The sequence below is a fragment of the Mobula hypostoma genome, chromosome 20 (genome assembly GCF_963921235.1).
Source record: "Mobula hypostoma chromosome 20, sMobHyp1.1, whole genome shotgun sequence".
NCBI lineage: Eukaryota > Metazoa > Chordata > Chondrichthyes > Myliobatiformes > Myliobatidae > Mobula > Mobula hypostoma.
Window position 1 is genome coordinate 4,956,317 of NC_086116.1, and position 12,898 is coordinate 4,969,214.

Genomic DNA, 12,898 nt, shown 5'->3' on the forward strand with positions numbered 1-12,898 from the left:
CATTAATACCAGGACCAAAAGGCTACGGAACAGCTTCTTCCTACAAGTCGTTAGACTTTTAAATTCAGGTCTGTACACTGCAACAGAGCCATAACGCAAAGATTTTTACACCCTCACGTTGTGGGATGGATGTAAGATTTAAATAAATTCTAAATTCTAATGCATCCAGTCATCTCTGATAATTGTAAATCTTTCTGGCTATTTTCTTATGCTTTAATATTCTTTAAATGAGAGTAGAACAAAATCTACCGTGCTTTGGGGCTAGACCACATTTGGAGTATTCTGTTCAACTCCGGTTGCTCTTTTATAGGAAGGATGTAGAAGCTTTAGAGAGGGTACAGAGGCAATTTATCAGGATGCTGCCTAGATTAGAGAACATGTCTTATAAAGATAGGTTGAACAAGTGAGGACTTTTCTCTCCAGAGTAAAAAAGGATGAAAAGCAACTTGATTTAGGTGTATATGATGATAAGAGGCATAGATTGAGTGGAGTGACATAGACTTTTCTCCCAGGGTGGAAATGGCTAATAATGGGTGATTAGGGGGAGGTATATGGGGGATATCAGAGGTATTTTTTATACGATGTGTGGAATGCCTGCCAGGGGTGGTAGTACAGGCAGATACATTAGGGACATTTAAGCAAATTTTAGCCACACGTATGATTGAAAAATAGAGGGCTATGTAGGAGGAAGGGTTAAATTGACCTTAGAGTAGGTAAAAAATTTTACACACTATCATGTGTTGAAAGGCCTGTACTGTGCTATTCTGTTGTATGTTGTATGTTCTATCACAATTACAGGTCTTCCCCAGGTTACAATGAGGCTCTGTTCTTTAAGACTGTTCCTAACTCACACATAAATATGAAAACAATATAAATGATGTGTGGAAGAGAATCATAATAACATCTGTGTGGGAGGGCAAGCAGGCTCAGGAGGAGCATGTACCAACCGGCCTCCCTACCTCAGTGAGTGAATGTGAGAGTCTTCAGCACCTCCTGTTCTGCTCAGCTCGACCAAGCCTGGGTGGGGTGAGGGAGAGAGATGACACATGGAAATGTCCCGTTCCCATCCTGCAGCCCCACAGCAAATCCATCCCAGCAGACTCGCAAACATTCACTCACATATCGTCCATTAATTAATGTTTGTAACCTGGAGTGGACCTGCATGCACAAAATTAATACACTGAAACAATCTATGAGGCAATTTCTAAAGTTTGGGCTAGTCTTATATTACCAGCTCTTTCTTCAAAGTATGATCTATTGCCACAGGTTTAAGGGTGACTTTTGGGCAGCTGTCAGCTTGTTTTGCAATGTTGATCCAATTTGCTTCTTGACATTCACTCCTAAAGGAGCACCTACATATTAAAAAAAAGGGCACCTGTTACAAATTGCATTGAGTGGCATTATATGATCATTTCAGCTTTAAAGTCCAGCCCTTTATTATGTTAGCATTCAAGTCCAGCGTTTTAATATATAAAAATGTAGTCATTATCTTATATTCCTGATGATATAACATTACAGTACATTGTTAATAATTTAACATTTGCATATTGCAGAAAGCTTTACTCTCAGTAGCCATATTATTAGTTACCTCTTCTACCTAATGAAATGGCAACTGAGTGTTTGTTCATGGCTTTCTGCTACTGTGGTCCATCCACTCCAAGTTTGAGGTGGTGTGCATTCACAGATGCTCTTCTGCACACCACTGTTGTAACGTGTAGTTCTTTGAGTTACTGTTGCCCTCTTCTCAGCTTGAACCAGTCTAGCCATTTTCTTCTGACTTCTCTCATTAACAAGGTGTTTTCACCCACAGAATTGCCACTCACTAGACAATTTTTGATTTTTTGCACCATTCTCTGTAAACTTCACGAACTGCTGTGTATGAAAATTCCAGATCAGCAGTTTCTGAGATAATCAAACCACGCCGTCTGGCACTAACAATCATTCCACAGTCAAAGTCAAAGATCACATTTCTTCCCCATTCTGCTATTTGGTCTGAACAACGAATGTAACTCTTGAATATACTTGCATGACTTTATGCATTGAATTACTGCCAAGTGATTGGCTGATTAGATTTTTGCACTAACGAGCAGTTGCACAGGTGTACCTAATAAAATGGCCCACTGAGTGCAAGGGACTTCAGCAAAAGGGTTTACAAGATGCCAACCTTGGAGCTGGCTTCTCCAGCAATGCAAGTACAGGTAGTCCCGGGGTTACGAACGAGTTCCGTTCCTGAGTCCGTCTTTAATTTGGGGATTTGTACGTAAGTCAGAACAGGTACATCTGGTTTATCTAGCGTCAGTTAGTCAAACGTTTGTCTTAGTATATAGTATATATTTTACCTTTCTATGCATATTAAACACTTAATTTCAATAATTAAATCAGTGCGTTGCTTAGTAATAATTGTAGCTTTCATCGGGCAGGGGCAGGGCCTTTCACATGCTCTATTATTCTCACTTTATCCTTTAAAATTATTCCGATTGTTGACTGACTGTAGCTTAACGCTTTTCCAATGCCCAATGGCATTTCACCTCTTTCCAATCGCTTTATTATTTCCACTTTATTTTGTGACAAGAATACACATAGATTAAGATGTAACTGTCCTGTGCTGGCACCAGTGGAATCAACAGTTGGTCTGCCACCTGTCTTCAGGAGAGAGAGAGATAAGAAAAGACAATGGAGCAGCATTTGGAGATGTTAATGAAGGAAGGAGAGCTGTCAAGATCGGCTCCCCCTTTGAACTCTGAACTGTTTGAAGTGATGGACAGGTGATACCCCAGCAGGGGGATAAAAAGGGACAGGTTCGCTAAGGCAGGACACACACGACACCTGAGGTAACAAGACCCTGGAAGCAGTGTGTCTCTCACAAGTCGGTGGGAAGTATCGGGCCATAGATGTACAGGGTGGAAAGGCACGATCGGCGGGAACCTGGTGTGTGTCCACCCTTGCCTGGGTGCTGGGTTCACCGCAGAGAAACGATCGTATCTGGAAATGGAGGGGTCACGGTCGGTGACCTCAGATGACATCACAAAGGACTCGCCCGAAAGCTGACTGCGAAGGTCTGTGTGGAAGCCTTGAATATTCATTCGTTTTTGTCCTCTCTCCTTCCCCCCCCCCCACTGTCCATCGCCACGGCAGCGATTACTGCGAACTGAACTGAACTAAATTGAACTGAACTTTGCGTCACTTTGAAACTGGTCATTTACCCCCAGACAACAATAGAGCTTGATTGATCCTGTTATCTTAATTCTGTGTACATGTATGTTTATCATTGCTGAACTGTTGCATTTATTATCCTTTTGATTAGGGTACTGTGTTGCTTGTTTCTTTAATAAAACTTTCTTAGTTCTAGTAATCCAGACTCCAACTGAGTGATCCATTTCTGCTGGTTTGGCAACCCAGTTACAGGGTACGTAACATAAGTGGGGTTCTCGTCCGCGATTTTGAACGCTAAATTTGGAACGGAGTAAATTGATTGGGTCAAAGTTCCCGAAAGAAAGAAAAGACAAACAGCAGAAATGGAGGCTGAGGAAATTATAAAGGCGCCGACCTTGGAGGCATTAGAGGATGCCAGGAAATCGGAATTGGTAGCTGTGGCCAAACTGTTGAATCTTGCTAAGGGGAAGTCGACAATGAGGAGAGAGGAGATACACAGAGCTATCGTAGAGCACTATGTATCTAAAGGTGTGTTTCCCCAAGGCGAGCTGGAGGTGGTGTCTATTGAAAAACCTGCTGGGGACGCGGTACAGGTACAGCTTGAAAAACTGAGACTCGAGCACGAGTTCCTGGTACGGCAGTTAGAACACGAAGAGAAGCAGTTAGAAAGGCGGGAGAAAGAGAGAGAGTTAGAAAGGCAGGAGAAAGAGAAACAGTTAGAAAGGCAGGAGAGAGAGTTAGAAAGGCAAGAGAGGGAGAGAGAGAGAGGCAGAGGGAAAGGGAATTTGAGCTGGAGAAGTTAAAGATAAGGGCAGAGCAGGGGCCCATGCTGAACCAAGGTGGAGGGTTCCGGGCGACCCAGGAGGTTAGGCTGGTTCCCCCATTTGACGATACCGACGTGGATCGGTACTTTCTCCACTTCGAAAAAGTGGCTATAAGTCAGGACTGGCCGAGGGATAAGTGGGTTGTTTTACTCCAGAGTGTACTGCAAGGGAAAGCCCAAGAAGCTTACTCAGCTTTGTCCGCAGAAGATGCCCAGAGGTATGAGGTGGTGAAAGAGGCCATCCTCAGGATTTATGAGTTGGTCCCGGAGGCATACCGGCAGAGGTTCCGGAATGCGAGGAAGCAGTAGGACCACACGTATTTAGAGTTTGCCCGTGAGATGCAGATATATTGTGAGCGTTGGTGCGCCTCGAAGGGGGTAGATGGGGATTATGACAGACTGCTACAGCTGATCCTGATTGAGCAGTTTAAAGGTTGTGTCCCTGAGGGTATGAGACCCTACCTCGATGAGAAAGAGGCAGCCACGTTAGCCACAACTGCTAAGTTAGCGGATGTGTATGCGTTGACGCATAAAATGAAGTTTGCCCCGAGTAAAGGCTACGAGAAGGGTAGTCAGGATGGCGGGGAGAGTCCGCCAGAAAAGTCAGAAAGTAAACCGGGGACTAGTGAAAAGGATAAGGTAGACCGGGAGCAGTCTGGTAGGAAGTCTCCTGGGGTCGTCTGTTATAATTGCGGGAAAGTCGGACACTTTGCGTCCAGGTGCTTTGCCCCAGAGAAGGAGACAGGAAAAGGAAAAACGGCGATTTTGACTGGCTGTATTGAGCTGGTAAACGAACCGCTAGGGAAGGACAGGTCTGCCAAAGTTCAGGAAGGGCGCGAGAGGTTTATCTCGGCCGGATTGGTGTCAGTGAAGGAGGGGTTAAAACCAGTTCCAGTGCGGATCTGGAGAGACATGGGAGCGTGTCAGTCACTAATACTGAAGAGTGTATTAGAGTTTAGCTCAGAGACCCAGACTGGGGAGGTCAAGGTCAAAGGTATTGGGGGAGGGACAGAGACAGTCCCTTTGCACCAGATACACTTATAAAGCAACCTGGTCTCTGGACTAGTCACGATCGGGGTGAGGTCCGAATTACCGATGAAAGGCGTGGAAGTCTTGCTCGGTAATGACCTCGCCGGGGGAATCGTGTTCGAAGCAGTGAGATTGACAGGTCAGCCTGCCAGCATTGAGGCCCCGCCCATGGACTCACAGGTTCATCATGGGACTGCGGTAGTAAATTTAGCTGAGACGTTTCTGCCAGCCTTGTATGAGAAGGGGGTAGAAAGTGAAAAGAAGGAGTGTAGTGAGACAAGAGGTAGTGAGGGAGCTGGGACAGACGTAGCATTAGCCAGGAAAGAATTTGTGCAGGCGCAGGAGCGAGACGAGGGGCTGATGGTTTTGGCAGAGACAGCTCTCTCTGACACAGAATTAACAAGGGAACTTGTAGGCTATTGTGTGGAGGAGGAAGTGCTAAGGAAGAAAGGGAGACCAAGTACCGTACCCGCAGATGAGGAATGGGGGGTGGTGCAAAAGAGTTATGGGGATGAGGTTTTTAACCTGGCCCACAAGGTACCCCCCGGTGGACATTTTGCGGTACTGGAGGAAACAGTTGGTGGAATCATGGAAGAGGTTTACCGGCTGCACCAGAGGAAGGATGTTATTGATTATAGCCAACATGAACTGAGACGGTCACAGGTTTTTGATATGCTAACAAACCTAGTCGGTGTTAGTGCGGAAATCAATGAAGCTAGGGTCCCCCCGATAAGAGAAAAAAACCATTTTGAAAAGATGAGTATGGTATCCACCAGATGGGAGAAGGCTATTGTTTTGGCCAGGTCTGCTGATAAGGTCTCTCCCTTAATCCCCGAACAAAGTGACTCTTTAGGAGAAGTAATTAAACGACTCGCACCCGTGTGTTTGATTGTCCCGAGGCGATGCAAAGAACTGGGACGTTGGGTGGTGTTTGTTACACTAGGGTAGCCTAGCGAGCAACATTCATATAGAATGAGTAATTCAGTGACTAAAGGGCTGACGAACACAGAGGTGTGTATTGGCGATGTCATACGGCTGTCTGAAGCCAGCTTGATAGTGAACCTTGGAAAAAATGAGTTCGGCCACACGAAGGTCACTTACCTGGGAATTGTGGTGACACAGGGGCAGCTGGCAGCGATGCAAGCTAAAGTGCGGGCTATCTCTGACATCCCAACCCCGACAGACAAGAGGGCCCTTAGAAGGCTCTTGGAGATGGTGGGGTACTGTAGGAAGTTCTGCAATAACTCTGCGGTTACTACCCCTCCCCCTCCTACTAAGCCCTTGCGAGAGAAAACTAAGTCAGAATGGGACGACCCTTGTTATTGTGGTCCGGGACGAAACCCAATGAGAGGTTACATTGATCGCAATTCATCAGTGTTTTCGGCCACTATGAAGTTTGCTAAGTTGGAGCCTGGTCTAAGGGATTATTAATAACACATATAAAACGAACAGAAAATGTGATGGCTGACTGTCTGTCAGGTGTTGACAACTTCAAACTCGCTGTATTAGCTAAATAGCTGATAAAGATGTATATTTGTGTGTATCCAATAATGTATTCATGTTTGTAATTTTAACCCCCGGTAAAAATCCTTAAAGGGGGGAAGTGTGACAAGAGTACACATAGATTAAGAGGTAGCTGGCCTGGGCTGGCACCAGTGGAATCAGCAGTTGGTCTGCCACCTGCCTTCAGGAGAGAGAGAGATAAGGAAAACAATGGAGCAGCATTTGGAGATGTTAATGAAGGAAGGAGAGCTGTCAAGATCGGCTCCCCCTTTGAACCCTGAACTGTTTGAAGTGATGGACAGGTGATACCCCAGCAGGGGGATAAAAAGGGACAGGTTCGCTAAGGCAGGACACACATGACACCCGAGGTAACAAGACCCTGGAAGCGGTGCATCTCTCACAAGTCGGTGGGAAGTATCGGGCCATAGACGCACAGGGTGGAAAGGCACGATCGGCGGGAACCTGGTGTGTGTCCACCCTTGCCTGGGTGCTGGGTTCATCGCAGAGAAGTGATCGTATCTGGAAACGGAGGGGTCACGGTCGGTGACCTCAGATGACATCACAAAGGACTTGCCCGAAAGCTGACTGCGAAGGTCTGTGTGGAAGCTGTGTTGAATATTCATTCATTTTGCTCTCTCTCTCCTTCCCCCCACTGTCCATCGCCACGGCAGCGATTACTGCGAACTGAACTGAACTAAATTGAACTGAACTTTGCGTCACTTTGAAACTGGTCATTTACCCCCAGACAATGATAGAGCTTGATTGATCCTGTTATCTTAATTCTGTGTACATGTATGTTTATCATTGCTGAACTGTTGCATTTATTATCCTATTGATTAGGGTACTGTGTTGCTTTCTTCTTTAATAAAACTTTCTTAGTTCTAGTAATCCAGACTCCAACTGAGTGATCCATTTCTGCTGGTTTGGCAACCCAGTTACGGGGTACGTAACAATTTTCAATCATAATTGTTTTTCTGTCAACGGAACAGAAACACGCGGATTCAGCAGCAGTCGCGGGCGGCAGGTCCTGATCTGAGCTCCCCGGGGTACTAAAGTCCACCCACACAGAGACAGGTTAAATGGGACAAGTGGGGGCGGTGCTGAAAAGGGAAAAGTGGGGGTCAGGGTGAATCTTGCTAAGAAAAATTTAAGCCAAATACAAAGTTACACACTCAAGACAGTGTTAACGGCAATGACTTAAAATGGCGGACGGCATCATGATCTGTCTCAAAATGGCAGATGGTGTCGTGATCCAACTTAAAATGGCGGACGGCGTTACGAGTTGTTCGTAAGTCAGACTTTCGTAACTCGGGGACTGCCTGTAATTTCAAAATGGACAACAGGAACATTGGCCAGGAGATCTATCTGACTCATAAGAACAAGCACCATCCAACTCCTAAGGCAAGGGTTAGCAGCAAAACACTGTTGCACATCTACATGTGCCTCAGCCAACAGTATGCCACAGGAAGTATGACGTTAAGTTAAAACAGACTTATCTGCTCAACATATTACAGGAACAATGTGGTTGCACTGGAGAAGGGGTAGAGGAGATTTACTATGACTGGAAAATGCATGCATGAGGAAGGATTGAATAAGCTGAAGTTGTTTGCTTTGAAACAGAGAAGGCTAAGAGAAATCTAATTAAGTGTATAACATTACATGGAGTAAATAGAAAGACCTTGTACGCTCTCCAGAGGGGTCAGTAACTAGGCATAGACTAAAAATAATTTGTCCAAGGATTAGGGGGAGCATAGGGACATTTTTTCCCCATCCAGAAGAGGTTAGGTGAAAAGTTCAATATCTGAAAGGATGGTGAAGATAGAAATCTTAATCCATTTTTATAGTACTTTGAGCTACAATGTGACCTGAAGGCCAGAACACACACTGTTATTAAAGTGGGATTAGACTGGGGAGTTCCACTTTGACCAGCACTAACATGATAGGCTAAATGACCCCCTCAGTGTTACAAATTTTCTATATTCAGCTTTATATCAGCTGTAGGAGCAAACCAACACTCCAACACAAAAGGAGGGTTCAACATAATTACATTGTGGGTAAAATGAAAATGGGTAAAAATGTGCTTCTGAAAAAGGGAGCTTGGTATCATACTGAGTCCATGTGTAATCACTTCCCACACTACTGGCTGGTTACTAAGAAATCCGTACACCACCAACTTACAAAATCTTCTTTCCATTCAGAACACTAGTAAGTATAACTTTATTTATTTAATAATAATAATACTGCTTTATTGATTCCAAGTGGGAAATTCTTTTGTTACAGCAGCATTTAAAAACACACTCTGCAGTCTGCAGTCTTAACTAATAATAAAGTACAGAATAATGATATACAAAATAATAATTCAGCAGTTTGCAATAATAATGTACAAAGTAATAAAACAGACTTCTGTACTATGATGTGTCTTCTCCTGTTGCACAGAGATGAAGTGTTGAACGTGCTTTTGGATTTGGTAGGAAAGATTTTCCGTAATGATCCTTGTGACAGTGGAGTTGAATGAGTTATTATTTAGAGATACAGAAAAGCCCTTCCAGCCCAATGAGCCGCACCTCCCAGCACCCCACCTATTCACAGGACAATTTGCAATGACCAATTAACCGATAATCTGGTTAGTCTTTGGATGTGGGAGGGAACCAGAGCATACAGAGGAAATCCACACATTCACGGGGAGGACATAAAAACTCCTCACACAGGATACCAGAAATGATCTCTGAACTCCAAAGCCCTGAGCTGTAATAGTGTCACTCTAACTGCTACAGTGGTGCATTGTTCACACCCGCATAATCAATACAATTTAAAAGACAAAATAGAAGAGAGAAAGCTAATTATAAGCAAAGTATCTCAAATAAACTTTTAAATATGTGTAGAATCTTAGAGAAAATCTGGCATCAGAATAGTTTTAAAGAAAATGAAAATAATTTCAGCAATGGATATATGCTAGAGAGATTATGCTGACTTCGAACCAGGTGTGGCGGAGTAGCACAGCTGGTAGTGCTGCTGCCTCACAGCCTCAAGGTTTGGGCTCAGTCCCGGTTTTCAGTGCTCTTTGGTTCCACATCCACTTTCATGTTCTCCCTGTGGCCACATGGGATTCCGCTGGGAGCTCCAACTTCCTCTCACATCCCAAAGCTGTGTGCTTGCTAAGGTAACGGAGCAGTGTAAATAAATGAGTCATGGATTCTGGGTGGAACTGATGCTATTGTGGAAGGGTAGATTATAGGGCTGAATTAATGCGGGGTGGGATTGTTGTACAAGCTGGTGTAGACTTGGCCTTCTACTGTAACCAAGAAAAATGTTTCGAGGCCAATGCAAGGTAGTAAGAGGTGGTCTGCATTACTTAATAGCACCACTAAAGATGGGCTGAATGGTATTGGCAATTCACTTGGTGAATTCAACACACTTTGCATTCCTGTGCACGCCCAGTCCCGTGTCGAGGTCCAAGGTACACTGAAAGTTCGATGCCTCTGTTCCTCCACATGGTAATTTCTGGGAGAAACTATCCATAATCAGTTTGCAATTGGCCTAGTTCTAGATCCTCACTGGCGTGCAAACTTTCACCCTTTCCAAGTTGTTGCCCATCTTGTGAAGAGTGCATATTTTCCTTAATTTTAATGTGGTAATTTTAATGTACCTTAATTACAAATTGGTATTTTTATTGTTTTTGCTTTCTTTTTTTAAATATATTCAAATTATTTTTCAGTCACTCTGACTATTTGTGACCTACAATGTTAAAAGGCCTTTGACAACTGGTGACCATGAAGAATTCCTGGGTCAAGGTCTCAGCGTACAGTGCCCCAGACCCATCTGTCCCTTGGATCCAGCCCCTCATTACTGGAGTCAGGTTGAATGTGCAGTTGGGATTGGAAGGGGAAGGAGCTCAGCTTGTTTGACCTCCTGCATCTGAAATGAGTGAGTTTGGGTGGGAAGGGGCCACTGTGAAGAGTTCAGGCAGCAGGCTGGTTTCTGGATGACATAGCCCATAGTAGTTTAATCAGTAGAGAAATGGAACGACTGGGAGATTGGGCAGCAGTGGGAATAACATGATCCAAAGCTTACTATGAAATTAGACTCATAGGGTTATACAGCAATACATCTTGGATACAGACCCTTTGACTTAACAAATCTAATTGTGCTAAATACTCTCACTCCCAAATGCTCTGTCCTGATTTTGATACAGAACAGATTGATCCCAGTACTGCCTGATGGTGTAAGTGCCGAACACTTTAGCTGCTACTCATCTGTTTTACACAAACTGACCTTTCCTCGAGAATACACCAACCACAGTACGGGTCCTGTGCAGACAAACAACCTTCACACGAGCTGTACTGCCTGCAGGATGCCACCTTCAGCCTTCTCACCTACAGGAACAAGAGAAAGAGACTTCAGGAATCTCATCACACACAAAGAAGGGAATTATAATCCACAAATGTGGAATGGTTCGGTGGGAAATCTGAAAAAAACCAAGAGCCCTGTTAGCCTTAACCTCAAGCAAGAATGATTTTAATGAAGGCAGAACTAGAGGTGGCCAAAGCAGAACATAAATGCACAGGGCCCAGAGGTTTGTGGGTGCTTCTTTGATAGTTGAAGGGTAGATTCACTATATTTTACTCTGGATACATAAAATAATCAAGTTGGTAATGGATGGTGTTATGGGCATAGATTGAAGAAAAGTTAGATGTGTGATAACCAATGGGTCACCAGAAGATCACTTGGAGCCATGCAGAGGGAACAGATTCTCTACATTTGCCGATAATGCAAAAGTAGGTGATAGTCCAACTCCAAGATAAATCCTAAAAGACCAGGGAGGCAGATTGGTGCAAAACCAAATTTAATGTGGATAAAGTGAAACTATTATTGGATGCAGAAAGGATTGTGAAAATACAATAGGTGTAAAGATGTTGAAAATATTTTAATTCCATTTCAGGATATTGGACATCATGGAAAATGTTGTCCAAAAGCAAAATACTACACTTGCTAGAAATCTGAAATAGAAACAGAAAATGAAGTAAATGCTATTTGAAGGTTCTATGTGGGTCCACATTATATTTCTCTCCGAATGTGGTGTGTGGGGCATTTGTTGTATTGGTTCTACCTAAGCCATCCATCCTCTTCATTCCTTCTCCCAGCCACAGGGATATCTGCATTGTCAGCCCTTCCTACACAAGTACAGAATTCAAACATTTCATCATCTTTCCTCATGTACCCATCGCTGCCTCTTGTAACCCAGGTTAATTTAACCCAAAGATGTAAAGTTAGAAGGCAGGATGAAATCGATGTTTGCAGAATCTAAAAGGAATGGGAAAAAACGAAGCAAGAACGAGGCTCGGCTAATGCCAAGCGGGAAAGTGAGAGAAATGCAGCAAACTATTCGAAATTAAAGATATAAAAGTGGAATTAGTAGTGAGTATTTCTACCCTATTTACTTGAAAACCTCAGGGTGAAACCCCTGGAGGAGAGGCGATTGCGATAAAAAATCCATTGAAGCTACGGCTCTAACGAGACAATATCGGCAGAGACGAGTGTCCAAGATCTCGACCGTGGAACCCGGAATTAGTTCTGTTAAATTACACCGAGGGATTTGGTCAGGTTTTTGTTTCGTTTAAGTTTGTGAAGCAACTTTCCATCGATGACTCACTATTTAACCTAAGGAAACAAGATGGCGAACTGCAGGAGATGGAAACAGCAGCGCAGGAACGACGTGTTTCAAGACGTGGGATTTTACAGGGTTGGATATGAGTTTATCATCATTCGAAGCCTCTGAATTTGGTAAGTTACTGAACCAGATTTACTTTGTTTAGAAGTCATGCTGTTGCAGGATTGTCGTGAAAGGAGTTAAGCTATACAGATAATTTTTTGAATTTGCAGACGTACCGACTTGAACTGAAACCATAATACTTCAGAATAGGAACTCAATTAGTTTTCTAACTAGGGAAGATTAGTCTGTAAATCTTTAAATAGGGAATTACACTAGACCTAATTAGTTAGAGAAATAGGAGTAACAAAGGTTATTCTAATGAATATCACAGTTTCTAACCGAACAGGAATTTGGTTCTTGTTATTACCTGAGATTTGGAACCTAAACAGATTGTTGGAATTTTGAATTGTTCTTAATCATGTAAATATTTTGATTGTCTTGTTTTATTTTGAACATAACTTGCCTCCAGAAGTGTGTGTTTTCTATTCACTGTCTCCTTCCAATACCTAGAGCTTCTGACGGCTACTAGCACCTAGTGTAGTACTACGTAATTTAATTTTCTCATAGTGAGTGACCAGTTACATGAGATAAGACAAGTGCTATACAGATGTTACACTTTCTTCATTTCTGTACCTCAAAATAGGTTTGCAATCAGTGGATTACAAGTCAACATATTTCTA

The 12,898-nt window shown here is 43.4% G+C and overlaps 1 protein-coding gene across 1 annotated transcript in view; it reads right to left on the minus strand.

Annotated features, from left to right (window-relative positions):
- LOC134359293 (plexin-C1-like) overlaps window positions 1–12,898 on the minus strand; it is a 182,538-nt gene that overhangs the window by 87,725 nt on the left and 81,915 nt on the right. Inside the window, exons 4-5 of the mRNA XM_063072290.1 lie at window positions 10,781–10,881; window positions 1,232–1,352 (exon numbers count right to left, since the gene is read on the minus strand). Of these exons, the coding sequence (XP_062928360.1) occupies window positions 1,232–1,352; window positions 10,781–10,881 (222 nt within the window). The remainder of the gene's footprint in view (window positions 1–1,231; window positions 1,353–10,780; window positions 10,882–12,898) is intronic.